The sequence below is a fragment of the Agelaius phoeniceus genome, chromosome 22 (assembly GCF_051311805.1).
Source record: "Agelaius phoeniceus isolate bAgePho1 chromosome 22, bAgePho1.hap1, whole genome shotgun sequence".
Classification (NCBI taxonomy): domain Eukaryota; kingdom Metazoa; phylum Chordata; class Aves; order Passeriformes; family Icteridae; genus Agelaius; species Agelaius phoeniceus.
Genome location: NC_135286.1, coordinates 4,056,072 through 4,083,927, shown reverse-complemented (window position 1 = coordinate 4,083,927; position 27,856 = coordinate 4,056,072). Strand labels below are relative to the sequence as shown.

The following is a 27,856-nucleotide window of genomic DNA, read 5'->3' as shown; positions in this document are numbered from 1 at the left end:
GCGGCCGCACGGGGAGCATCGCGGCGGGACCGGCCCCCTGGCCCCGCTGCTGGCGGCGGCGCAGCGCCTCCCGCCGCCCGAGCGCCGTGCTGGGCGGGCACCGGCCCCGGGCCGCCCCCGGCCCCGCCCCGGGCCGGGCTCCGCGCTCGCGGCTGAGGAGCAGCGCCGAGCTGAGCCGGGTCTGCCCAGCGCCGGGGCACCGAGAGCGGCAGCGCGGCCCCGGGACGCCGAGCAGGTGGGTCGGGCCGGGCCGGGTCAGATTAGGTCAGATTAGGTCAGGTCAGATCGGGCCGAGGCGGGAAGCGCTGCCCGCTGTGGCTCCGCTGCCCCGGGCGGGACGGGTGGTGGCGGGGATGCCCCCGGGAGCTGAAGGGAAGGCACCGTGCCCCCGGTGCCGTCTGGGGTCCGGGCATCCCCCGGAACCCTGCCGGGGTCACGGTGGCGGGACAGGGTCGTGGCTTGCCGGAGAGCTCGGTCCGGCAGCACGATGCACACACCGCTTTCCGCAAGGAGAAAACCGCAGCCTTTGGGCCGTGCCCCTTCGCCAGAAGTTGAGGGCTTGATCAGTGCTTTATGAAGAGAGTGCTGAGACTTTATCCGACCAGCAGACCCGGGAGTAAACCGTAACCAAATGCTCAAATGTTGCACAGGAAAAATTTCAGCACATCTGGAGTGATTTCTGTTTTTCCAGAGAATCCCAGGGTAGCTATGGGAGAGGACTGTAAGCCTTGCTTTGTGTGTGTATGCTAGACAAAGACTCGGAAGTCACAGTTTGGATCTCACATTAAAAAAGAGCTCAGGATCTTTGCAATTTTCTTTTTCCTCAACACAGTTATGTTTCAGATTTTGTTCTCTTACAGGTAACTTTTTACTGTTTTCTTTATCCGTTTCCACCTCTGTACTTGTGGTTACCTTAACCACTGACACTTTAATGAGAACTCATGGGGATGTTGGATAAACTTTTCCAGTTAGCCTGGGTGAAGCGTGGTGGGAGGAATTTCTCTCCACAGGCTTGCAGCGCAAACGGATGGCATGTGCCAGGGTTATGGATCTTAACAGGGCAGGATTTGATACTGAGGTCTCTTTGCTTAAATCTGAACTTGCTCTGTTCATTGTTTCCCAGTTTTGAAAATGATAAAAGGAATCTTTCCAAAGTGGAAAACCTATTTCTAGGAGCAGAGGAAAGGGCGAAGCTCTGGTGCATGCAGCATCCTGGTGGCAGCACAGACTTCTAGGGAGGAGTGTAGGGACATTCCTTTTACTTTTCTGACTCCCCTCCCAAGCATTAGAAATCTGTGGCTCTCCTAGCTGCCCAGGTGTTGAAGCTGCCTTTTTTCCCCGATTTCCTTTGTCAATATGTGGTTTAACTTCATGATAGGCAAAGAGGAAAGAGGAAGTCTGACATTTCTCCTATCTTATTTTGTGCCACCCTCTTTCCTTTTCCTAACATGGAGACTGTATTGTTCCCTTGCTCTTCTTGCTGACCACTTCCTTTGAGGCACAGAATTGTCAGCAGTAGTTTTATTCTTACCCAGCTTGGTCTGTAATTTTGCACACTTTTTTAAATGGTGGCATAGCACAGGAGACAAAAATATAGGTGATATGGTTAGTTGTGGGCACTAATTATAGCAGATGCTCTACAACAAAAGGTATGTTTTGGAGTGTGAACTCCATAAACCTGTGCATAGGGAGTGCTGGGACACACTGAAGGCAGGGCAGTGTTTGGAAACAGCCAGAATTCCCTAGCAGGAGGCCCTGGGAACTGTTCCATGATCTCAGCTTCTGTCTTGGATTTTTTGAGATGCCTCTTAGGGTAAAATCTGTGCTTTTCTCCTGCCTGCAGAACGGCATCTGAAGGGCTGAGAGGTGAGCGGGGTGCTGAGGGTCACTGTGGTTCCCCAGCCTTTGGGAGGACAGGAGGTGGCTGCTCTTCCTGCAGCACATTTCCCTCAGCTCAGCTCCTGGTTTGCACTGTGGTTTCTTCTGGATCAGGTGCTGGAACAGCCCTGCTGTCCCAGAACACAGCTGGCAGTAGGATTGCTCACCTTTCCCAGGTCATCCTGTTCTGGGAGGAAAAGCAGGAGTCTCCTTCCTGGCTGGTGTCATCATGGGTTTTTATCTGTATTGTACCAGTCCTGAATGACTGTAGGCAGTATTCACTGGCTGTCAGTTGATTTCTGAGGGGTATGAGTTTAGCCATGTTCTTTTCTGGCTTTGGACATAGCAGCTTCAAGACTGAGGTGAACCCTTAACTGATGGAGCCAGAAAAAACTTCCCTGCAGGCAGGTTACCAAAATTCCCAGTGCACCAACTTTGGAAGCGCTGTGTTCTGTTCCCAGCCAGGACTTGCTTGCTCTATTGCTTGCCTGATGAGGTAAGGTGCTTTCTGCTGTGTTCCTAATTGCAGCTGAGTTTCTGCTGTTACACGGTTGGCTGGTGTTTGAAATGCCAGCAGAAAGGTGGAAAAAAATTGATTACTCTCCATACCCAAAGTGTTTCCAACACCCTCTCCCTTAAAAAGGACTTTTATGGTAATTGCAGCACTGATGCACAAGATTTTCATGGTGGTGCATCCTCATTGATGTCTGTAGGATTTTTGCTGCCTGTAGCTTACATGAGGCTGTGCTTGATGAGCCACAGTTGCTGCAGCAACCTCAGGAGAGAAACAGGAGTTAAACCTTGTTGTCTGCCTCACCTTTTCTGTGATAAAGAAGTTACCCAGAAAACTGGGGTCTGGCTGCTCTGAATAAAAGCCAAACCTCTTATCAGGACAAACAGCTCCATAATTCCTTTTAATTGCTCAATAAGGAATCATTTCTCCTCTGGTGTTCAGTATCCCTGGTTGAGATGTGCTGTTCTTGCCCAGGTGCTCTGGCAGGAAGGTGCTGCCAATGATGTTTGCAGTTCTGCTCAGAGTGCAAGTGGCTCATTCCTTAGGGGACTTTGCTTCTGCTGAAATAGGTGCAATTTCTATGGCCAAACTGGAAAAATTCAGAGAGAACTTCATCAAAATCAATTTAAACATTTTACTCAGGTGGGTTTTTTTCAAAGGGAGGGCATAGCTGTAACCCTCAATACCAGCTGTATCTAGGAAAGGGAGAAGACCAGTTGTTAGGGGGCAGAGAAGCTTTATCAGTAGTATTTAATCTTCAAATTATTACTACCAGGAGCTTCAGGGTCACTTTTAAAGTGAGGTTGTGGCAGAAGAGCCAAGCTGCACGGGCTGGTTTGGTTTTTTGGCTGCTCTCTGGGAAGCTGCTGCCCTGGGCACTGTCCTGCAGCCACTCACCAGCGAGGAGGGGGCATTTCCCACCAAGGCTGGGCTGTGTTTACTGGGCTCTGTCTGCTCCGAGGTGGGAAAAGGAAAATACTTCATTCTATGGAGATGTGGTTGCTGAGAAAAGTCCTTGGTCTTTGTTTCTTCTCTTCCTTCCGTTTTGCTCTGGTTTTACCAGGTGTAAAATACAATTGTCAGCAGTTTACATGGAAGGGGAATGTCAGTTTTCCTGTTGAAGAAAATATCAAGGGTCTGATTGTGAAAGGAAAGGGGAAATTGAAGAATGCCACATGGCTTCCACCTTCCTGTGTTTCACCCCAGCAGAACTGACCACTTTGTCTGCAGATACTTGTTCAATGGAGAACAATTTTAACAAATTATTCTGCCCTTACTCACAGGGGCCCACCAAGAGAATAATATTACTCTGGGAGGAATCAGAAGGACACGTTCATTAGGGCTAAATTAATAATTAGAATTATTCAGTAACGTCTTAACACAAGATTCAAAGAGCAATGGAATAAAAGTCCTGAAATTTACATTCTTGTTCTTAGTGTAGTCTCACTTTGACTTGATTTGGCCTGTGGTCATCTGATTGTTAATATTAATACATTTCATTTTTTATTTGCCTCTGAATATGTTACTGTAGATCGTCCCCCACTTGCAAACTGCAGAGTTCTTTTATGTGAAGTGTTTTGAACTTCCCAAATACAAAAAAAAAAAAAAAAAGAAAGATATTAATTCTGGACTCTTCTGTTTGGTGTCATGGCTGGAGCAACAGTTTGTTGATGTTTATGGCCAATCTGCCCAGTGCCAGTTCTGCTCAGGAATATAAATTATCTTCCAGCACCAACTTGGTGCTGATGCCAAGGACATGATCTTGACTTGCTTCCTAACTTAGCTTTGAACATCTGAGCTGTGAGGAATGAGGAATGTGCTGCATCGAACCTGGAGCTCTTGGCGGCCCTGGTGTCATGAATGCAGTGAGCGGAGAAGCCAGCGCAGGTGACTGGACAGCTGGAGCTGTTTTCTCCACACAGGAGGGGCAAAGAGAACTCTGAATAGCTCAAGGAAATGCTTGGTGTTGTTTGAACAGTCAGAGATCTGCTTCCCTAGTGCTTCCTCCAGCACATGTTACACTTGACCCTGCCAGCACTCCATGCCAATAGGAGTCAAGTCTTTGTCCCCAGTGGTAGATTAAACTGCTTGGCCATTGTTGCAAGTCCAAGATTTCCCTCTCTCACCCTGTTTAAATGACTGCTTGGATGTGCAGCCAAAGTAAATATGAGCTAATAAAAACTAGAGATAACACATTCAGAATAGTTGTTACGGACTAACTGTAGCACAAAGAGGCACAAGTTTTGCTGGCAGCTTTTCTGCTTAAGTTTTGAAGCTCAATTACCTGAAAAAGACTTGGTATGGATCAAGTATAACTTCCTTTCTATTGCAAAGGGGGAACTGTATCTGTATTCATGTGTATCTTCAGAATGAGAAAGGCATCTGTTAGGCTGCTGAGGCTCTAGTGCCTGCCTTGCAAGGTATCCCCAGCCCAGGTGAGCACTGCCTCAGCTGAAAGCTGGAAGTGCTGTGGCAGGGCATGCAGCTTCAGAATACTCTTCTGTATTTCCCCACAGTCCTTTTTCTTGTTGGCAATAAATGCATTTTTAATTGACATTTTCAGTTCCTCAGCACACAGCCTGTGAGGGTCACTGCTGCAAGGTAACACTGAGATCTGTAGTCTGCTAGGGGTTGGAAGGAATGGAGATATTTACATGGAATTTACATGGATATTTACTTTTGGAAATGCCCCAGTTTACAGTAAAGAGAAGAATGAGATTGGGGAAATATCACGGTGGAGTGACAGGGATGGGATTGCCCCTGTATTCCTGTGTGCTGTTGGACACCTGAGTTACAGCTGGTGCTGTAGTGGTCTGTAATTGTTTGGGATTAAGGCTGCTCCAAGTGCTGTATGTTACCAGCACACATCCTCACTGTGTGTCTGGAGAGGGCTGACCCACTGGAGTCCTTCCACAGTGGATTTCTTTGCTTTTCCCTTCCTGAGACCTTTGGTTCTGCATCCAGTGAGGTCCTACACCCTGTCCTTCAGCCCCTTCTGCAGTGGAATGGTCTGTGATCACCAAAAAGTTAAAGAGAACTGAGGGCTGAGTGTGTGATATGGCATTAAAGGATTAATGGCTACTGAGCAATAATTACCATAAATTATGCAGACTAAGTCCAGATCTAGGAACAGTTTTGCCTCTTTAATTCCAAGCCAGTCGTGGCTCATGCTGACAGCACACCTGGAAATGAGGTAACTGAGTAATCTGCCCACATTGTTCAGATCTGCTGGGGTTTGGGCACAGACTCGGTGTGTGTTTTCCCTGCTCCTGGGCAACCTTTGTTCTCCTGCAGCCAGGAAGTCTCCCTGATGGGATAAGACAGGGAGCTTCTGTTCCTTTCTTGAGAAGGACGCTGTTCATTCACCTGCGGTGCGACTTCCCTGTGAAATTCCCTTCCCAGATGCAAAGATCTCGCTGTTATTGCAGTATGAGATGGAAACACTTCCAGTGCTGCCTGAACATGTTATTTAGGTCAGTTGCAAGGAAGATGGCAACGTGAATCAGAGCAGTTGGAAGAGAAAGAAAGTCATTAGACAGCACCTTGACATCCCCTGCCAATGCGGGGATTTTCTGTGCTGACGCAGAAGCCGGGCTGGAGCAGGAGCACACGTTCCTTGTCTTGTGCTCTTGGGATGGTGCTGTGGCTGGGGAGCTGGACTGGCAATGAACCAGGGGCTGCAAAGACAGACCCTACCTTTGCCACTCTGTATCAGCACCTAGATCTAATGGTGGGTGCGTGAACTAATCTCAGAGAGAGAGAGAGCAAAGTCTCCTCCTTATCGCTCTGGAAAACGAGATATATCAGGATCATTGTCCTGAGTGCATCCATCGTGGGTGAATGAGCCTCCAGAAGGTGGTTTTACAGAGGCAAGTTCATCATGTTGCTGTAATCATTGACAGCTCAGGGGATGTTCCCATCCCAGTAATGGGCATGTGGTGCCCAGTGCACTAGAGCAGCTCCCAGGGAATTCAGCAGAATTCATTCACCAAGGCCTGAGTGTGCTGGGCCAGCTTTGGGCTGGAGGGCTGTCAGTGATGGTGGGAAACCCCTGAAAATATCCCACTGGGCAGGGCTCTGCCAGGCACTCCGTTTCCCTTCCCAAAGAAAATAGCCTGAATTTACCCAGTGCTCTGTAGAGACCTGTAGGCTAAAACAAATTATTTTTACACAGTAGGAAACATTGGGACCAACCTTAACTGATGAAGTAATTTGCCAGCTTTTAGCCTCAAGGTCCCTAGTCCCTCAGGGCTTTCCAGCATAAAGGCTTGGGTCGGTTTCCCAGAAAGATTCTCTTGGATATGTGCTTTTGGCTCATTACTAGCTGTTTTATTTTTCCAAGAGCCAGCTCTCGTTAGCTTCGTTCTCACAGCATTGTTTTCTTTCTAGAAGAAGCTTTTGCTGGCTCTCCTAAACTATTGCATGGGAATTGCTTACTAGCTTACTTTTTTTTTTGTTTGTTTTGACCCAAAGCTGTGCTTTGCTCCCCTCTGTAACACTGCCAGCATAATTTCCAGTCTCTTTTAAGCATATGTTTTGCAATAATATCTAAAGCCTTGGCTCCAAGTAACTGCCTTACAGAGAGATCAGTATCTTCTAACGAAGGAATTGAGAAGCAAATAGTGAGAACAAAAGCAATATCTTGAGAGCCTGTAAGACTATCCTGACCTTTCCCAAAGGCCTCAGCCTGGCCCTCAGTGCTCAGCAGATGGCAGAAATCAGGGTGGACTTTGATTTGTGGAGGCCTCTGCCTCGCCGCTGTGTTTGCGGGAAATGTGCTCAGCACATTGTGGCCATCTGGGCTTGACTGTACTATTCTGATAATCCCCAGGGAGCCTTCTCCAGCAAAGCTCATCCTTGATGGAAGTCCTCTCTGGCTGACCTTGTGGAAGGCTAGTATTAGCAGTGTGGGTTTCTGACATTTGACAGCAGCATTCCTCCTAGGAAGAAAATGGGCTTGGGAAATGCTTTGGCCAGGAAGGAAGGTGCCACTCACCAGGTATCCATGTGGGCACACAGCTGGAAGTACACCAGAAAGTGAGGAGGTTAGTGTTAATATTTTCTAAACTTCAGGAGGAAGTGTTACAGGAATGCAAAGGCCATCAGAAAACCAACTGGAAAATTGCCTTGCTTTAGATGGGAGAACCAGATGGGGGGGAGTTGAACCTGGAGCTGAGTGTCTCAAAATTGCAAGGGAGCTCAGTGACCATTCACAGGGAGACAAGAGTCCGATGAGGGGGTCCTGGCAGGAGCTGGAATTTTCATCTGGATCCAAATGAAGGTCTGCTTTTCAGAAGAACTGAGTTGGCTTTGTCTGAAATCAAAAGAATGATTGGGTGCTCAGCATCCCTGGAACTGAGATGTCAAAATATAGGCTGCCAAATTCAAGAAATGAGGAAAGAACAAAACCAAACCCTCTCCCAGGCTGTATTCTGAGGCTGTAACTGCTCTACCTCAGATATTTGGCATTTCAGGTGTGGGGGGGTGTATGGCAGCTTGAGTGGCCAGTCCCAGGGGCAGTGCTGTCCTCAGGGAGCAGGATGCTGCCCTGCCCTTTGCACTGTGCATCTGGCAGTGTGTGCCTGATTTTGCTCCTAAATCACACTCTTTCTGCTCATGACCCACCCACGATGGGCTGTTGGACCCGTGGCACCCGTTCTGCTCCCTCCTGCCTGTCCCTGGCCATCCATAGTGACAAGTCTCACCCTTTTCCCGACCTTTTGACTCTTCAGCTGTGCAGTGTGTGGAGCTTGCTCCAGGCTGCTTGTGACTCAGACTCCCAGGAGGGTTTGTGATGGTGCCACAGAGGCTCCTCTGCACATCTGTCCCATGGCAGTTTGTCCCTGTGTTGCCCAGGCTAAAGGGACTCTCCTGCCTCTGGCTCTGCTGGCCAGCCCTCGTCAGCCACACTCTTGAGAAATCTTAGTGGAGATGTCGACCTGGCAGATGGAAGCTGTTACCTCATTCCACAAAAATGCTTTGTTATTGAGAAAATGGAAACTGTCTGAGGTTTGGGAGCTGAATAGAGTCATTGGTGTCTGTTTTAACCGCAGTTTAGTGGTGACTGCTCAAAAGTTCCCCTCTCTGAGCATTCCCTTTTCCTACACCCATAATCTTCAAGCCATTGGAGGGCTGTGATGACTTAACTCGTTAGCTGAGCAAAAAATGTTGAATGCTGCTGCATGCTCTGCAGAAACTTCACTAAAACCTCAACATCTTCCAGCAAAACAAAAATGATGAGCCAAGAAATAACCCTTTGCAAGCTGTTGGCCAGAGAAGTGATCCCTATGGATACTAAGCCAAATTCAACCCTTTTTACAGTTTCAGCTGGGTGTCTTGTTTACTTGACTTTGAAAAGCTCTCTGAAGATTATGCAGGAACTTCTTGCAGAGAAAAGACATGCTTGGAGACTTAGGTTTGTAATTCTTAAACGCAGTATCTGAACCCCAGTCCTGAACAGAAATTTCTTTTCATTAATTTTTAAAAGCAGATTTCAGCATTGTGGATTTGAGAGAGGAAAGACTAAAAATAGGGATTGAAGTGTTTGCAAGCTGGTTTTTGTATTGCTGTGAATAATGACTTGGCTTAATCCAGAAGAGCATTAACCTAAACACAGGCCTTGTTTTACTTAACAGATATTGTGAAACTGGCATCTGATATGGAAGGTTCTCTTTTTGAGAACCTTCCATAAGCATTAATCACCAGCACCCTAAGAGAACCAAAAGCAACAGCTTTGTGGAAATAAAATGAACACTTCATTTATGTATTTTTTAAACTAATTAATCTTGGCAGGCCAAATGAATGTCTTCCAGCTGCTACAGATGGTTTTCACATGACTAAATATTTTGGTGTGTAGAAAAACTTAAAATAGTGGAACCACAAGATATTAAGTATTTAATTATTACCCTGGAATGTAAATATGACCTTGATATTTTAAATTTGTTTGCCTAAATTTCAAGTGTTCTCTTAGAAATCCATCAAACAATGCAGTTCTGACCTTGTTATCTGTGAATCAAAGTGACTACTCAGCATCTTCTCCAAATTTATTTAAATACCAGAGTGGATTTTAGAAACAGGAATTTGCTTAACTGGAAAAAATAATCCCAGCTGCTTGAGGCAGAACCCAGGATCAAGGTTTGAAATGTAATGGACTAGTTCTGTTCTAGGTCCCTGCTTTCAGGTTTAGCCATAAAAATCCTTTCTAGGCTCAGCTCTGCCTCTTAATGTCTTAAGGAAGTTTTTTAATATAAAATACAAATTGTAAAAGCAATTAGCAGTTGTTTTTTAGCCTGTATCTTACTCATTTATAATGCATTCTGGCCATGTGTTGTTCCTGTAGCTGTAAAGCAACCTTATTTCTTGAAAGATCCAAGCCCACAAGATTTCCTTCATGTGAGAGTGTCAGAGGTAATTTCCGTTGTGGTTCAGGGCTGTGTGGCTGCAGATCATACACAACCTGCATGTGCACTCAGGCTTCTTGTGGAAAATGTCTTTTTGTAGTTCTTCTAATGAAGCAAAAGAAAGGGAATCATATAAAATATGCATCTGAAAGGCCAAACCTTCAGCACAGTTGAAGACAAAAATTCCTCTCTGAGGTCCACACCTGATGTCATTGTTTCTGGATATTGCTCAGGACGGGAAGACAACAAAAAAATAATGGGTCCTAAGCTGTCCCTGAGTGCAAGGACTGCACTTGGCAGCATCATGAGCCCCAGAACCACCCTAAACTCCTGATTTTTGGCCTCACCTTGGAATTCCACTACCCTCATTTGAGGCAAATGTGGATTTTTCCTTTCTTAAAAACGAACCCATTTTGAACTGGTGCATAACTTCCTGGTGCTGGCCTGTCCCAGTTCTGCCTGCCAGCTCAGCCTGCTCACTGCTGAACCCCCAGGTTCAAATAGCAGGAGCAGCTAGCAGAGGCACGGTGTTGGTTGGGAGATGACTCTGGATTAGCTGTGCTCTCTAACAGCACAGCACTCTGTCTCTCTGTTACAGGGTTGGAAAGCACCTTCAAGACCATGTCCCTCTCTTCCTTCTCCTCCTCCCTTTTCTCCTGCTCCTCACAGAGTCAGGGGTGTGCAATCTGCAGGTGCAGGTCTGTACCCCACGCTGGTGGGGGTCACAGTTTCCACTGACAGGGATATGTGCTGCATCTCCAAAGGAGAAGGAAGATGGAACTTGGATCTTGGTTCCATTTTTAGTTCTACAGGCCATGCCTAGTGCCAGAACTCTCTGAGGTGCAAATCCCAGGAGGGAGATAGCATTACTCCCTGACCTGTGGGTATTACAAGGGTAAATAATGTTTTTGCTGCTGACAGCTGTTAGGGAATTGAGGAAGCCACAATCCAATGAGAGGTGTGGGATGGCAGCTCTGGAAACTGAGGACTTTTTGCATTAATGATCTTGCACTGGATCATCACATATGTTTGTGTCACTGGTATCAAAGAATCAATAACTAACTGCTTCCCAGGTAAGTCTTTAGTTTGTGTCCTTAAATTTGGATTATTTCTTCTCATCTTCCTCTTTCCTTGGCACATTTTCAAAAAGAAAAGGCAGCATCTAAATCTAAAGGCATTTCAGTGGCTCCCTTTAACTCACTGAACTGTTGACATCAAGAAAATTGCTGAGTGCCTAACTCAGAACATTCTGGAATACACAGACTAGTAGTGGAACTCACCAAGTCATTAAAAGCAAAAAGTGCACAGCGTGTTTTGCATCTATCTCAGCCAAGAAAAGTTTTATTTCTGCTATTTCACAACCCTATGCAAACACCATATAACTCACAGAAAGATTAAATCTGGCCCCATGTGCATGTGCAGAAGTGTTGGATGTGTTGCTTTTGGAGAGTCCAGAGCTGAGTGTGGGAAATCACAACTGCATGTCAGGTTGGTGAAGGTGCACAGATTGTGTTGTGCTTCATGCCACGTGAAACAGCAATAACTACAGGATGATGAAATCATGCCTTCAGGTCCTTGATAGCTTGGAGTTTTAATTTTAGAAGATGTAGAGCAGAACTTTGAATAAAAATGAAAGAGGGCAATGCAGAGACCTTGAATAATGAGTAGATCAGGCTGTTTGAGCCACAGTGACCCTTTCAAGTGACAATCCAGGTTCTGCTGCTCACCTTGTTAGCACCTGACTTGGTAAATCAGGCTGATAATGATGTTCATGAGTTTTTCACTTTATGTTAGGAGTTTTGCTTCTTCTCTTTTGGTTTTTTTTTTTCTGTCATCATGACGTTGAGCAATAGAAAGGCTTTGGAAGTGAAATTCATCTACACAAAACTGGAATCATGTCTCTTGTCAAAATTTAGAGTAACTTATTGCTAGTGTCCAATTTCCAGTCACAAGTAATGACATTTAAACCCGTGTAGGAAATACAATCCGCGTGCTGATGTCACCCTTGGTTTATGATATGAGTGCTTTTGTTGCTGGACAAGCACTTGGGTGTTTGCTGGTGAAGTGATGATTTACTCCTGAGAGTGTCTGCTGGTGGCACCTGCTGTACCTGACTGTGAGGAGCACCCTGCACACCTGGGTTCCTGCTGCTCCATCGCTGTCAGCAATGCAAGGTAACAGAACTGGGCTGAGCTTTTATTTCCAGGGTTTGCCAGTTTGGGACAAACAGCTTGCAAATGGAGCACTTTTGTTCTGATCAGCTCCAGAACAGAGGGAGGGGTGTTGGCATTGCAGTGGAGCTCCTGATCCTCAGGCTGCTTGAGCATGTGAACAGCTTTGGGAGCTTTTTCCCAATAGTCAGAGTGCACATCAGCACCAAGGAGTGTGGAACACCTTCCCTGCAGCAAAGAAATGGGCATTGCTCCATATCTGCTGAGACAGCAGCTCTTCTTGGTCTTCAGCTGAAAGTTGCCAAGAGAGGAGCCTCTCTTAGTGAAAATTTTGGTCTTTCTGATCCTTTTTAACCTGTGGGAGATGTGCTTCATGTAGGATTCCTTGTAAATCTCAGATGGGAATTAGAGAATGAGGCTCTGTAAAGGAGCCATGGACCTGGATCAGGGACTCTCAATGTTGTTACTTTTCTGTTCATGTCGGATTTTTTTTTCTGTAAAGGAACAGCTTTTCCTCTCTTTCTGAGTTTTTAGGCACAGTCAGTGCACATGTTTACTGAGCTGCCAGCCAGCAGCAGCTCCAGTTCTGACACAGACATGTCCAGCGGGCAGGAGCATGGGGCTGGAAACTCCATGTGGTAGCTGCATGATATGAAGGCATTCCTACATTTTGTGGGCATTTGTGTCCCTTAAAATAGCTTTTCCACATAGTCTTTTGGATGTGGCACAGTTTTCCCTTTCATGGGTGCCACCAAAGACTATTTCTGCCCAGAAACAGGAGCGCATGTTACATCTTGCAATTTTCCTTTTAGTACTTGCAAGGAGTTATTTTGTAAAGGTGTTATGCAAAATACGTGACAATTGCAACTGATGGCTTCTATTATTTAAATTTTATAGTACTTAAGAGTCATTTTTAAGGTGTCAGTGAGAATGGTTTGAAGATAACCACCTCTGTATCATGAAAGTAAATGACACGTGCTGGCCGGATCACCTGGCAGAGAAGTCTTCAGCCACAGAAGGGAACTCGTTTCACTTTTACCCTGGCAAGGCAGTGGCTGGAAGGTGTTCCCTTCCCCTCTCAGCCATCCCATCTGTCCCCTTTGTGTCCCCTTTGCTCGGCTGCGCTGCCCTTGGGAGCGCTGCCCTGTTGGGAGGGCTGCAGCTGGCACACACAGCATCTCCCTGGCAACGAATGATCCTCGGTTTTGTTTCGGAGAACCATCAAGCCAAGCCGTTCCCGGGGTGGTAACATGAGACAATTTGTCTTTTGCCAGGACTCAGTCCTCCCCCAGATTTAGAAGCTGCTCGCATGCTTGGTGCTGCAGGGCTGGCATCGCCTTTGCTTGCAAGGGACACCAGCAGCTGTAAAAAGCACTTTATAGGGAGGGTGGCCGTGTTCCTTGGGCCAAGAGCCAGCACAGGTGGGGAGGCCCTCGGGGATCTGTGGCAGAGAGAGTGCACAAGTGTCACTGCAGCGTCTCACGTCACCTTCCTGCCTTTCTCTTCCCTCTGCTGATTTTGGAGAGCCCCAAAATGCACAAAACTGCCATGGCTCAGATGCACAGTACCTCTCTCCATCAGTCTGCTTATATGCAAGAAACCAACTGCAAATGTTTGTGTTTGGGAGGCTAAGAATCAAATCGGAAGAGGGAGTATTTTGACCAAATTTGGTGAAAAAATTCACTTTGCCCTTTAAGTAATAGGCGTGCATTAAATAAAGCATGTCTGGGATATGTGTCTTTTCCTGCTACTGGAAGTCAAAGTTGCTTTGTTTATTGAAAAGAAACATGAAGCTGAGCAGAGCCTTGATCAGCCAAAGAGCTTTCAGGCTTGCTGGGGACACAGGGAATAGGGAGTGGGTTCAAATTGTACAGGTTGGTTTTCATGACACGAGCTAAAAACACCATCACTAGGGCTGTGTCCAGTGCTTGGGGCAGTCCCTTGATTGCCTTTTTGGGCAAAACAGAGGTGAAATCTCGTAAGGATCTTTTATTAAGGACTGCAAAAAGCTTTGTAAATACTGACTTAAATTATGTATCAACTCAGAAATAAGAATGGCTTCATCCTCAATTTAAAAAGCAGCTGTCTCTAAGGGAAGGAAAAGAACAAACTACAGTGTAAGGATTCAGTTGTGAGAGAACTTCAGGGAAATAGAGCGGAATTACATTATTCTGCAGTAATATCTACATTGAGATGCACAGGCCCCAAGAACTAGCAACTGGAGCAGCCAGATTATTTTTTCTGCATATAGGCTGTGATGTCTGTTTGAGTTGCAAGATTCTTGTGTGCTGAGCTGATCCAAGATGAAGGTACATTGGCCTCAGTGTGCAGTTAGTCATTTCCTGTCACGCTTGCATGTTTGAATTCTGTTGTACTGCATATGACCTTTATTTTGTGGGGCAAGGAGATCTTGAAAACAGGATTGCCAGGAATCCTCAGATTGTTAAGTTGGACAAGCAATGAGGAATTGATATGGCTGTGGGTTACAGAGGTATAAACCAATTCAAAATTAAACTCTCAATGCTAGATTGTAGCATGCTCACAACGTGCTTGTTGAGAGTAATTGCACACCTGTCCCTTGCTCCTTTTTGAGAACTGGCAGGAGCAGCCCTTTCCCTGGACTGCAGCTCCTGATCCTCCCATCACACCAAAGCTCCTGTGATCAGTCACATTCCCTGAAACTTGGCTTCAGCACCTTTCTTCCTCTTATGGCCACTGTGACCATGTGTGCAGCTGCTGCCCTCAGCCAACCCCTGCCTCAGTGGTGGCTGTGCCTGGCTGCCCGTGTCCCCTGCTTGTCACTGGCACGTGGCACCAAAGGTACCTGTCACAAGGAGAGTCTCTCTTATCTCTGCAGCCTCCTCAGAGACAAGCCAGAACCTCTCCTGGCATGGTTTTAGGCTGTGGGTTTCTGAACTGCCTGACAGAGCTGGCCAGAAGTTTCTGGAGTGTTCCTATCTTGCTCCTCTGCTCTCAGACTTCTTCCATCTGTTAATGGTCTGTTTGAATGTTATGGGTCCAAAGTGCCCAAATGACTTCAATTCCTGACTTCCTGTTGAGTGCACAGAATTTGCTTACTTTGTGCTCATTTTGAATAAGATTAACAGTTGATCTCTTGAGCAAACATTCCAATTTAATGTCAGCAGAATGACATAGGCTGCCTGCTCTGCGTGTTCCCAAATAGTTTTACTGCTGTTAGCTACACCTCTGAAAGACCAAGATTTCGTTCAGAACCTAAAATAGTTAGTTAACCCCTACAGATGTTTAGTAATAAATGTTTAACTCTGAAATCATTCCCTCTTTTTTTCCCTTGGCAGAGTTCTATGGTTGCATAGTAGGGACTCTTCAGCTTCTTTCACAGACCTTGGCAGAATTAACTTTCCTTAAAGAAAGTAAGTCCAGAGCAAGGGCTGAATTAGGGCTGAATTGTCTCCTGTGCCTCTGCCTGTGCTGCCGGTGCCTCAGGAGCCCAGCACAGCAGTGGTGGCAGCTTTGCCCTTGCTCACCTTGGACCAGCTGTGATGTCTCTGTCACAGTTTCCTGCAGGCACCCCCGGGCAGGCTGGGGGCTGGAGGCAGGTGTGATTTTCTTGCTGATTGTATTCTGTTTAAGAGTACAATCAGACATTTATGGGATAGGTGTGGTTTTGGCACTGTCCTTTATCTATATGCAGAGCTGCCAGGAGCAGTCTGTGATATGGCTTTGTTCTTTGGATGGGGCAACTCAAAGATCTACCCCGAACAATGGCAAACCCTTATTCTGTCATTCCAAGACTGAATTAAAGTCATGCAACAGTTTAGGTCTTGTGGTTTATCAGATTCTGCTACTTCAGTTTTAACGGATTCTGCTGCCTTTTCCTCACCAAGTTGTGGGCATTTTCAGGAAGCTGCTTACCTTGCTGACAGCAAGTTATTTTATTTGAAATGCAAGGTGTTTCTTTAGAGTGCTGCCAGCCGTTTTACTCAATCTATTGCACAGCCTGGAGCAGCCCATGACAGCTCTGGGCAGGAGGGTGTCCTGCCCATGCTTGGGGAAAGGCTGAGGCACAGCTTGCTCAGCAGAGCTTGCTGTGTGCACATGCATGGCACAACACCCCAGTGGTGGAGTGTCACAGACGTCTTTTATGGAAAATCCTTTCCTTAGGATTTTTTTTCTCCTGAGAAGCCTCAAAAACCAAATGTAACCAATGGTTATCTGCTGCTGTGGAATGCAACAGGAGGATCTGGGATTGGTCTCATGTGGTTGTTTCTAATTAATGGCCAATCACAGCCCAGCTGGCTCAGACTCTGTCCAAGCCACAAGCCTTTGTTATTCATTCCTTCTTTTTCTACTCTTAGCCTTCTGATGAAATCCTTTCTTCTATTCTTTTAGTATAGTTTTAATGTAATATATATAATAAAATAATAAATCAAACCTTGTGAAACATGGACTCAGATCCTCCCTTCCCTCATCCTAAAACCCTTGTGAACACGGTCACAGTGCAGGAAGGATGAGGCCATACACCCAGCTGATCTGCTTATCTGCTGCCTCTGAGGCTGACTGTAAGAACCAAACTTTCCCTGTGTGTTGGAGAAATGAGCTGCAGCATCCTCTGGCTCTGCTGGTGATGGGGAAGCTGCTGTGTGATGCCTGTGGCTGTCCTGATGGTCCCTTCAAAGATCCCCTCCTTGCCATGCTGGACCCCTTCCCACTTAAGATTTCAGAGCTGTTCTGGGGAAGGCTGAGGCTGGAAGGCAGCTTGGAGGCCAGAGCTGAGGGCAGGAAGTGACTCACTGGTGCTGCAAGCAGGAGGGTGAAGCTCTGATGCAACTCTGCTCCCAAGGGTGCCCCACGCAGGCTGGGGCACTCTGGGACCTCTCCCCAGCTGCCTCAGGCTCTCCTCTGACAGCCCTGGGGATGCTCCAGGGCTGCAGCAGTGCTGGTGGGTTTGGGAGCAGGGTGGCAGGGCACAGGTAGGCACGAGAAGTGTGGAGAAACCCCCAGAGCACCCCTGCCCCCAGGAACCTGGGCTGGCCTGGGGCCAGGGTGCACAGTGACCCTGTGCAGATGCCCAGAAGTGGTGTCAGGACACGTGGAATGAAAGCACTCCCAGCATAACAGAGGGGCTGGAGCTGCTCCTCAGAGCAAGCAGCTGGTTTGCCTTTTAGGGTCGGCAGCAAGCAGAAACAATTTCATGCAGATTCCAGGACCCATAATGGTTCTGGAAAGCTAGCAGGAACAAAAAGTGTTCTTCTCCTCTGCTGACCTTGGAGTGCTTTGGGGACTGTCTTTCAAAGCCATGTCCCTGCAGAGTTTCATCCTTACATGGGGAATACTTGCCTGTCCCAGTGAGGTGGTGCTTTCTCTCTGTGTGTCTGTTTAGGTGTGAACTGCAATTGCTTATATTTGTGCTCAGCCAGCCGGGGAGGTGAGAATAGGCAGGGACCTGACAGACAGTCAAAGGCAGGTCTTTTCCTGTGTCCTGGAAAGATGAAGTGTTTCCCTAGGAATAGCCCCGTGGATTACTCTAGGGTGACTCTGTGGAGCAGCTGGTTGTGAGCTGACAACAAACAACAAACTGGTGTGAAGTTATGTGGGGTTACAGGTTCACCACACACACAAGACTCCACACCCAAGGAGTTCATTGTAGGAGAAACCATCTCAAAAAGCCAGTTAAACTCTTCAGTGATTGTGTGGATCAGGCCCTACTCTGTCTGTATTGCCTCCTTTGCATAACAAATCCCTGGTCTATTGGTGCTAAAATTAATGCAGTGATCTCCTGGGGCTGTTGCTAAGCCATGGCCTGGGACAATGACACCAGGGTGGTGTTGGGTGCATGTTACTCTCTAATTAGAAAGTGGACTTTGCTGTGCTTCCTTGACAAATTGCTGACCTTTTCCATACACGAGGCTATTCTGAGCTCTGCTTCAGACTGATCAGATTTGCATCGTGGAGCACTTTGAATATTGTTTGTGAGTGAAGCTCTTGTTCCTAAAGCTGTTTGTTCACGGGCACAGGAGAAAAACTGAACTTCCTTTGCTCCAGGAGCACAACTACATCTTTCAGGGAACTCCAGGGAAAGAGGAGGCAGCTGGCAGGCATATATCTGTGTTTATTTTTGCCCTCCCAACAGCTAGTGAGACAGCTGAGCAATATCCCACATCCAGCTCCACCACCGCCCTGTACAAGGTTCCTGCATCAGCAAGCCTTGTCCCCCCAGACCAGAGCCATCTGGCAATGCACAAACACCCTATTTACAGCTGCAATCCCATCATTACAGGGCAACACCTTGGTTAGCATTGGAAGGCGTTCCTGCCATCAGCCCAGCACACTCCACACACAGCTGATGTTTACAGGGTGGTGCAGAGGATGAGCACAGGCAGAGCATTGCCTGTATTGTACTTTCTGTGTCTGAGCCTCGATTAAAGGGGGGTTTAATGCATTTTAAAACTCTCTGTCCTTCATAAGGGAGGCAATTCCCAGGTTCATCATTATAATCACAGTAAGAATTGTGGGTTTTTCTCCTATTTCTTTTACTCCATTTCTTTTGTCTCACCTTCCTCTTCCCGGTCTCACAGCACCACATCTCAGGGACGAAGATGCTGCGTTTGCTTTGGTGCTGCCCAGGCTTCTACACCCCTGCCCAGCTCTGCATCTGAGAGCAGAACAAAGGGAGCAAACAGCTTATCTAACACAAATAACCCTGAGCAAACTTCCTGGGCCTGTTCTTGTTCTGTTGAAAAGGCAGCACAAAGTCTGTTCCCGTGTGCAGCCTTGGCCACGTGGGGCTCCTGGGCCTGGCTGTGCTGCACCCCCAGCCTGGGGAGCAGCACTCAGCTCCCAGTGTGCAGCAGGAACACAGATTTGGGGAAAAACTGCTCAAAGTATCCCACTGCCTTTATATCATTCCTGGAGGGGTTTGTTTTTCACTTCCTCTTCTGACAGCATCAGGGTCAGGGTAGTGGTGCTCAGGAGGCTTATTCCTCATCACTGGTAAAATCCCAGCCTTCTTCATTCAGGTTGTTTTTTTCTTCCTTTGTGTTTTCTGATGTCCTCTGAGCTTGTATTACTGGACCACAGAGCTAAAGTGCAGCCCATTGAGAAACATGGAAGTTCCCTGCTCTGGCAGTGCCTTAGTCTCTAATGAGCAGGAGTGCTCATTACAGGTCCTCTTAGTACAGACACACCTTGGAAAGTTCCTTTCACCAGGGCTGGGACAGGGGAGGAGGAGAAATGGAAATTTCATTTCATTCTTTGCCAGAGAGAAAGGTCCCAGGTAGCTTCAGGGAGCAAAGGCAAGTGGGGTGGCAGAGAGGGCAGCAGTGGGTCAGAAGCAGCCAGGAGCTGTGTGGGGCTCAGGGGAGCTGCTGCCCAGGCAGGGGAGCACCTCGGGGGTGCCCCAGAGGGGAGGGACTCTGGGGGGGCCAGCACAAGGTGCAGCTCAGCACCCTGAACCAAACCACCCCATGCCTGCCCTGTGCCAGTATCAGACTGGGCACTGCCCTGTGCCAGTAACAGACTGGGCATTGCCCTGTGCCCAATAACAGACTGGGCACTGCCCTGTGCCATAACAGACTGGGCACTGCCCTGTGCCAGTAACAGACTGGGCACTGCCCTGTGCCAGTAACAGACTGGGCACTGCCCTGTGCCAATAACAGACTGGGCACTGCCCTGTGCCAGTAACAGATTGGGCATTGCCCTGTGCCATAACAGACTGGGAACTGCCCTGTGCCAGTAACAGACTGGGCATTGCCCTGTGCCCAATAACAGACTGGGCACTGCCCTGTGCCATAACAGACTGGGCACTGCCCTGTGCCAGTAACAGACTGGGCATTGCCCTGTGCCCAATAACAGACTGGGCACTGCCCTGTGCCATAACAGACTGGGCACTGCCCTGTGCCAGTAACAGACTGGGCACTGCCCTGTGCCAGTAACAGACTGGGCACTGCCCTGTGCCAATAACAGACTGGGCACTGCCCTGTGCCAGTAACAGATTGGGCATTGCCCTGTGCCATAACAGACTGGGAACTGCCCTGTGCCAGTAACAGATTGGGCATTGCCCTGTGCCAGTAACAGATTGGGCACTGCCCTGTGCCAGTAACAGACTGGGCACTGCCCTGTGCCAGTATCAGACTGGGCACTGCCCTGGGCCAGTAACAGACTGGGCACTGCCCTGTGCCAGTATCAGACTGGGCACTGCCCTGTGCCATAACAGACTGGGCATTGCCCTGTGCCAGTAACAGAGTGGGCACTGCCCTGTGCCATAACAGACTGGGCATTGCCCTGTGCCAGTAACAGAGTGGGCACTGCCCTGTGCCATAACAGACTGGGCATTGCCCTGTGCCATAACAGACTGGGCACTGCCCTGTGCCAGTAACAGACTGGGCATTGCCCTGTGCCCAGTAACAGACTGGGCATTGCCCTGTGCCCAATAACAGACTGGGCATTGCCTTGTGCCAGTAACAGACTGGGCACTGCCCTGTGCCAGTAACAGACTGGGCACTGCCCTGTGCCATAACAGACTGGGCACTGCCCTGTGCCATAACAGACTGGGCATTGCCTTGTGCCATAACAGACTGGGCATTGCCCTGTGCCAGTAACAGACTGGGCATTGCCCTGTGCCAGTAACAGACTGGGCATTGCCCTGTGCCAGTAACAGACTGGGCACTGCCCTGTGCCAGTAACAGACTGGGCACTGCCCTGTGCCAGTAACAGACTGGGAACTGCCCTGTGCCATAACAGACTGGGCATTGCCCTGTGCCAGTAACAGACTGGGCACTGCCCTGTGCCCAATAACAGACTGGGCACTGCCCTGTGCCAGTAACAGACTGGGCATTGCCCTGTGCCAGTAACAGACTGGGCATTGCCCTGTGCCAGTAACAGACTGGGCACTGCCCTGTGCCAGTAACAGACTGGGCATTGCCCTGTGCCATAACAGACTGGGCACTGCCCTGTGCCAGTATCAGATTGGGCATTGCCCTGTGCCCATTAACAGACTGGGCATTGCCCTGTGCCAGTATCAGATTGGGCATTGCCCTGTGCCCATTAACAGACTGGGCATTGCCCTGTGCCCAATAACAGACTGGGCACTGCCCTGTGCCATAACAGACTGGGCACTGCCCTGTGCCAGTAACAGACTGGGAACTGCCCTGTACCCAGTAATAGACTGGGCATTGCCCTGTGCCATAACAGACTGGGCACTGCCCTGTGCCAGTAACAGACTGGGCATTGCCTTGTGCCATAACAGACTGGGCATTGCCCTGTGCCCAATAACAGACTGGGCACTGCCCTGTGCCAGTAACAGACTGGGCACTGCCCTGTGCCATAACAGACTGGGCACTGCCCTGTGCCAGTAACAGACTGGGCACTGCCCTGTGCCAGTAACAGACTGGGCATTGCCTTGTGCCAGTATCAGACTGGGCACTGCCCTGTTCTGCAGGCACAGAGCTGCTGCTTGGAGCTTTGGGGGAGGTTTGGTGGAGCACTGGCCCCAGCCCGTGCTGCTGGCAGGGCCAGGCTGTGGAGCTGCTCCCACAGGCACAGCCACACACGCTGGGCTGCCACGCTGGAGGGCACAGAGCGGGCATGGCCTGGGTGGCAGCTGGTGACCAGTGTCTGAAAAGGAACTTTGTTCCTCCTCAGTTGGTCACGTAGCCATGTGGGAGCACTGGATTTATTCTCCATCAGTCCTATCGGCACATACCAGGCTTGACAACAGCTGGGAGCTGTGTGGCTTGGCCAAGAATAGCCCTGGGGAGCTCTGGGCTGTGAGTCAGAGCTGTCTGGATCAGCTCCTGCCCTGGAGGCTGCCTCCCAACCTACAGCTGGCTGTGGGGAGGGGGTGCAGGCGCTGGGAGGGAGCTCCCTGACCATTAAATGCTTAACTGCAGATTGAGCTGTAATTGCTCGTTGTGAAGTGAGTGGGTTTGTGAAGAACTCTGCAGTGGAGGTGCTCTGCAGCTGACAGCTCCCTTGTAATTCAATGGGCTTGTCTACACTTGACAGCAACCGGGTTGAAGAAGGGTGTGATTTTGCAAGTGGAAAACTCCGTGTTTAGGAATAACCAGGCTGAACTAACCAGGAGGAAGGTAGTCTGGTTCTGGAGTTAAAGCTCCAAAGAAAGCAAAGTAGTTCCACAAACCTGTTGTCTGTGAGGGAGATAAGCAGCAAGGAGAGATGTCAGGTCTCCTTCATGCCAAGCCCCAACAGGTGCTTGTGGAACACCCATCTGCCCCTGTAGCTTCTCCCTGGAGAGTGTTTATAGTTGGAACAACACATGCAGAACAGTTTGCTGGGACAAGGCTCCACAGCCAAGGCACAGAGCAGTGCCCAATTCCTGCTTCCCCATGGAGCTGCTGCTTTTAACCTCTGGAGAAGTTCCAGGGTTTGAGCTGCCAGCAGCCCCTCAGGCAGAGCTTCCAGCCATTGTGAGGAATCCTGCTACAGACCATGCAGGGCTGAGTGTGGGTCTCTGAAGGGCAGCTGGGCACACAGATCTCCCTTTGGGTGCCTGGCTCTCACACATCACAGTGGACACACAACCACGTGGCATGTGCATGGTTTTGGTGTCAAACCAAAACTTTTCATGCAGGAAATTTCTCTCTTTTTATTTTATACTTCACTTCCCAGGATGGTAGCAAAGCTTAGCTGCATGCTGACATGTCCAGGTTTTCTGAGTGGTGCCAAAGTTTCCAGCTGTGAACTGGAGAAGAAGCCTGAAGGCCCTGATGTGTGCAGGCTCTTAGGGAAGTGCATGCAGCCCCAGAGCAGGAGCACAGCGTGGGTCTGGCCCCTGTGCCAACAGCAGCTCTTGGCTCAGTGCAGGGGCTCAGGAGCTGGCAGGGTTGCAGAGGGACATCTCAGACAGCCTAAGCTGATGCTGAGCCACACCTCCCTGATCTCAGCAGGTGAAGGAGGGCCTCAGACCGGCACCATGACAGAGTGCTTCGACTGTGACAACTGCAAGGAGTCCCTGTATGGGCGCAAGTACATCCAGATGGACAATGGCCCCTACTGCATCCCCTGCTACGACGCGCACTTCGCCAACACCTGCGACGAGTGCAAGGAGCTGATCGGCCACGACTGCAGGGTGAGTAGAGGCCCTGCAGACAAGCAGGGCCAGCTCCCAAGGCCTTTGCTCCCCTGCTCATGCTGGCTGTACTCGCAGGAGCTGTACTACGAGGACCGCCATTACCACGAGCACTGCTTCCGTTGCTTCCGCTGCGACCGCTCCCTGGCCGACGAGCCCTTCACCTGCCAGGGCAAGGAGCTGCTGTGCAACGACTGCTACTGCAGCGAGTTCTCCTCCAAATGTATCGCCTGCGAGAAGACTGTCATGCCAGGTAGGAGCAGCTGGACTCGGGCATTGCAGTCTGTTTCTGGTCCCTTGGTGTCAGCTGGGGCTGCAGGTCCAGCATGAGAGCAGCATGGAAGAGAGTTGGGTCTCTGTTTTCCTGCCCTCCTGTCCTTTGTTTGTCCAGCAAGACAGCACTGCTGGACAAGCTGTGATCACCGCAGTAGCCCCATCTGTCTGTTCCCCTTTTTCACGAGGAAGTGAATGAAGGAGGAGATAACAAAGGGTTTCCTGGGCATTTTCTGCTGTGTGCTAACAAGAAGAGACAGAATGACTGAAGATGTGTGAGTGTCTCTGGAGAAGGCCTGAGGCAAAGGCGTGTGTGTCTTTACCTGGCTATTTTAGCACCATCTTCAGATGTAGGTTACGTCAGGCATCTCTGCCACGGCCTTTGTTCCAGTGCTGGGGACGTGTTCCTGCAGCCCTCCCCTTGTGGCTGCGCTGTGGGCATGAAGCCCCTCTCCATCTCCATGTCCTGAACTGCCACAGGGAGGGGAACATAGAGCCAGGTGTGCAGGAGCACAGCTCATCCTGCCCAGCCCCCTGTCCCTCTGTGTGTGTGTCTGTGTGTGTGTGTTGCTCCCTTGTGTCACTGCAGGGCTCTCTTTGCAGGCTCCCGTAAGCTGGAGTACAATGGACAGACCTGGCATGAGCATTGCTTCATATGCAGCAGCTGCCAGCAGCCCATTGGGTCCCGGTCCTTCATCCCAGACAAGAAGGATTATTACTGTGTCCCCTGTTATGAGAGCAAGTTCGCTCCTCGCTGCACTCGCTGCAAAAAGGTTTGTGTGGCCTGAGAGCCCAGAGCCCCCAGCTCTGCTGCAGGGACAGGGAGCTCCCTGCTCCTGCCTGAGCCCTGTCAGAGGAGGGTTCAGGTGCCAGCACCCCGGCTGGGCTGTTTCCCTTTGCCTGTGTGTCACCAGCACGTGCTCTCTTCCTGCAGACCCTCACCAAGGGAGGAGTGACCTACCGGGATGAGCCCTGGCACAAGGAGTGCTTTGTCTGCACGGGCTGCAAGACCCCCTTGGCTGGGCAGCAGTTCACCTCCCAGGATGACAACCCGTACTGCATCAAGTGCTTTGGGAACCTCTATGCCAAGAAGTGCAGTGCCTGCACAAAGCCCATCACAGGTGAGCAGAACAGCTCTCTGAGGAGCCCCTGCAGGGGTGATGCAGTGGTCCTGGGGTTACTTCTGTCCCTTTGTCTGCATCTCTCACAGTGCTGAGCTGTGTCCTGTGGGAGGAATTCCCTCTACCCACAGGTAAAGACTCCAAAGTCACCTCTCAAAGCATGATTTCATGTCTCTAGCTTGCCTTTTTTGATACTGATGACCATATCCTGTGAAAAGGTTGTTCACAGACAGGGAAAGCCTAGAGCAGCACCTGGTGCAGGGGAGTCTGGAGCTGCTGTACCTGCCTAAGGCAGGGGAAGTAAGGGAACCTCCTCTGCAGAACCCCCTAAGAGAGTCTGGCTTCCTTTTTGCCCTCCCCCATTTGACCTTCCCCCCTGCAACTCCCAGGTTCTTGCTGCTGGGAAGGCAGGAGAAGCTGTGAATCAGCTGGTGACTCAGAGGATGATTATGGCTGAGGACAGCTCCCAGGCACCCACTTCCCCTCTGGTCCTTATCAGTTTGTTTCAGCCCTGGGGAGAAGAGGGTCACAGCTCACCAGTCCAACAACTGCCAGCAGAGAAGGGAAACTCCTGTGGAGCCTCTGCAGGAGCCTGGCCTGAGCTGGTGGCAGGGTGGCTCTTCCCAGGATTTGATTAAACCTCTGGAGAAGTTCCAGGGTTTGAGCTGCCAGCAGCCCCTCAGGCAGAGCTTCCAGCCATTGTGAGGAGTCCTGCTACAGACCATGCAGGGCTGAGTGTGGGTCTCTCTGAAGGGCAGCTGGGCACACAGATCTCCCTTTGGGTGCCTGGCTCTCACACATCACAGTGGACACACACCCATGTGGCATGTGCATGGTTTTGGTGCCAAACCAAAACTTTTCATGTTTGATAAGTTCTGTCTGACTTCATCCACTGTGATGGTGCAGCTCCTGTCCCAGCTCCTCCTAGGGGAGAAAATAGTGATTCTGGTCCAAATGTGTCAACCCTGCAAAGTCTGTTTTGAAGCAGTTTTAGTGCTTTTCCCCCACCAGAGTGGAGATCACATTATTTGCTCCTGGGCTGTGTTTTGTGTGCCACCACCAGTGCCACGTGTGAAGACCTGACCTGGAGATGATCAGTCTGTTCAGGAAGCTCATCCCAGTTTCCCCAGAGCCTCTGACCCTGCCCTCTGTCCCTCCCACAGGGTTTGGTGGTGGCAAATACGTCTCCTTCGAGGACCGTCACTGGCACCACAACTGCTTCAACTGCGCGCGCTGCAGCACCTCGCTGGTGGGGAAGGGCTTCATCCCCGACAACGACCAGATCCTGTGCCGTGACTGCAGCAGCGACCTGTGAGCCCCCGAGGGCGGGCACGGCGGGCCAGGGCCTCCCTCTGCTCTCTCTCCTTTGTGCCACGTTCCCAGCAGCACTGCGGGGGCAGAGCACGAGGCACAGGAGATGGGGGCTGACCCTGAGCTGTGGTGTGTTCAGGGGGGCTCCTGTGCCCCCTCCCTGAAGGCTAGAGTATGCTGTGCTATGGCTCTGTGCAGTCAAAGCTAAATAAAGCTGAAAAAGGAGCTTTGAGACCCCCCCCCCCCCCATTATTTACTCTTTCTTTTTTGCTTCCAGTCTAACCAGGCACGAGCCCAGGCCCCCAGCTGAGCAAAGGGCAGGAGTGGCTTTGGCCCTGGGCTGCTGGATCTGTGTGCTGGCAGATGTATTCACCCCTTGGCACTGCCCTCCCTTCTTTCTCCACGTGCTTCCCTCGCTCTAGGTGACACAAGGCAGTGTCTTGGGGCCATGCAGGTTGGCCATGCTGGCTTTGCACAGCCTTCCCATATGCACAGCTGGCCCGGGCATGAAGGGCACTGTCTTCTGTTCTAGAGGTTTGGGGACACCAGGCTGGAGTGTGGCCAGGAGAAGAGCATACATCTTGTCAGATGGGATCCACCTCTGGAATTCTGTTGCACCTCACTCTTTGCAGGCCAGACCCTTTGCTCAGCACCTCCATGGCAGTGCTCTCTTAGCTGTGAATGAGGAGTTCAAGTCACTTGTAGGTACGGGGCATTCAGCCCACCCACACCTACCCCATTGCCATCCACCTGTGCTGTGACCTCCATGGCTGGGGTGGCTGAGCTGGAGCTGGGAGTGCTGGCCTGCTGATGCTCAGGTGCATCTGGCAGAGCCTAGAGAAGGGCATGCTGAAGGCTGAGAGCACTCAGGGCTTTATTCCTTCTCCATCCCTCTCATGAGAATCCATGGGATGGGCATTGCTATCAGAGCCCAGCTGCCAGCAGCACTGGGAGCACCAGAGATAATTAATTCAGGGAACGGAGAATTGCCCACAGTCTGTGCCTGTGATTAGCAGCTGCTGGGAGGGTCTGCAGGAGCACAGGGCTGCAGCACAGAGAGCAGCAGAGGGGGCAGCAGGATGTCCACAACCTGCTCCTCCAGGGCTGCCTGTGTCCCCAGTGGTAGGCAGGGAGTGGTGGCTCCTTCCAGCCATGCTCATCCTTCCCTGGGTCCCAAACAAGAAGCAAAGCAAAGATGGCACCTGGGGGTGGGGAGGGGGGATGACTTTGCATTGCCCAGGTCCCAGTTGGCCCTAAGTGCAAAACAGGGTGTCTTGAGCCATCCCAGACTCACATGAGGCCTTGAGCAATCCCTGCCCGATGGCTGAGCTGGCCCTGGCCTGAGGCCCCTCCCAGTGGGATGCTCATGCCTGCCTTGTCTCTACATCTTTCTGCTTCTGTCTCCCTGGGACACTTTTGCCAACCCTGCTTTCCTGCTTAGTCAGCCACATGCTTTTCTGAAAACCTGTTCTTGTGGGTGTTTTCCCTTTTGTACTCATTTGTCATGAATATCCATCATTTTGTACACAACTACAGGATAAAGGGGCTAGCCCCCCACCCGGGCTTCACTTAGGAACAGAAAATATTATGCATGTTGAAGTGTTATTACGCTGTGTTCAGATCCTTGTTGAATCCTTGTTTGGAAGCTTTGATGACAGCAAATCAGAGTTTGTGTGTTTGCTATTATGAGAGGAGCTTGGAGCCATCTTCAGAAGGAATTGTCCTAAACCTCAGCGTCCTCTGTATTTCCTACAGCTTTATACAATAAACAGTTTTCGTGACGTTTTCTCTTCTGTGTCTCTTGAACAGCAGGCACAGGGCAGAGTGCTGAGTGGGTGCTGTGCTCTGCTCAGCCTTGCCTCACCCCTGATCCCATTCTGGGGACAGGCAACCTCCATAGTGCTCATGCCTGCCTTCCCAAAGCACCATCAGCCCTGTGGTGGTGGTTGTGACACAGCAACAGCATCTCCCTCCTCCTGCTGGGTGACTGCAGTGCCCTCCTGGGGCTGGGGGTGTCCATCTGTCCGTGCCTGCTGTCTGTCCAGGCAGGCAGTTCTGCAGGACAGGCCCCAGCAGGATGTGGGGTGCTGCTCTGTGCTTGCAGGCTGGCTGTGGGACTG

General features: G+C 50.0%; 1 protein-coding gene across 2 annotated transcripts; it reads left to right on the top strand.

Moving 5' to 3' along the window:
- The first annotated feature begins 54 nt into the window (after nucleotides 1-54).
- FHL3 (four and a half LIM domains 3) lies at nucleotides 55-27,517 on the top strand. Of its 2 annotated transcripts, none has more exons than XM_054648201.2 (6): nucleotides 55-235; nucleotides 22,847-23,031; nucleotides 23,110-23,284; nucleotides 23,908-24,077; nucleotides 24,239-24,425; nucleotides 25,589-27,517. In XM_054648201.2, the coding sequence occupies exons 2-6, from the start codon at nucleotides 22,876-22,878 to the stop codon at nucleotides 25,738-25,740; spliced, it is 840 nt and encodes a 279-aa protein (XP_054504176.1). In that variant the 5' UTR covers nucleotides 55-235; nucleotides 22,847-22,875; the 3' UTR covers nucleotides 25,741-27,517. The 2 variants fall into 2 exon arrangements, with proteins under 2 accessions (XP_054504176.1, XP_054504175.1); XM_054648200.2 differs by having other exon boundaries at nucleotides 74-235; nucleotides 22,850-23,031.
- The last annotated feature ends 339 nt before the right edge of the window (nucleotides 27,518-27,856 follow it).

Bases quoted from the DNA above. Each gene is read 5' to 3' on its own strand.
- FHL3 (XM_054648201.2), top strand. From the start codon at position 22,876: ATGACAGAGTGCTTCGACTGTGACAACTGCAAGGAGTCCCTGTATGGG. The intron at 23,032-23,109 runs GTGAGTAGAGGC...CTGTACTCGCAG, and splicing joins TGATCGGCCACGACTGCAGG to GAGCTGTACTACGAGGACCG. The intron at 24,078-24,238 runs GTTTGTGTGGCC...CTCTTCCTGCAG, and splicing joins GCTGCACTCGCTGCAAAAAG to ACCCTCACCAAGGGAGGAGT.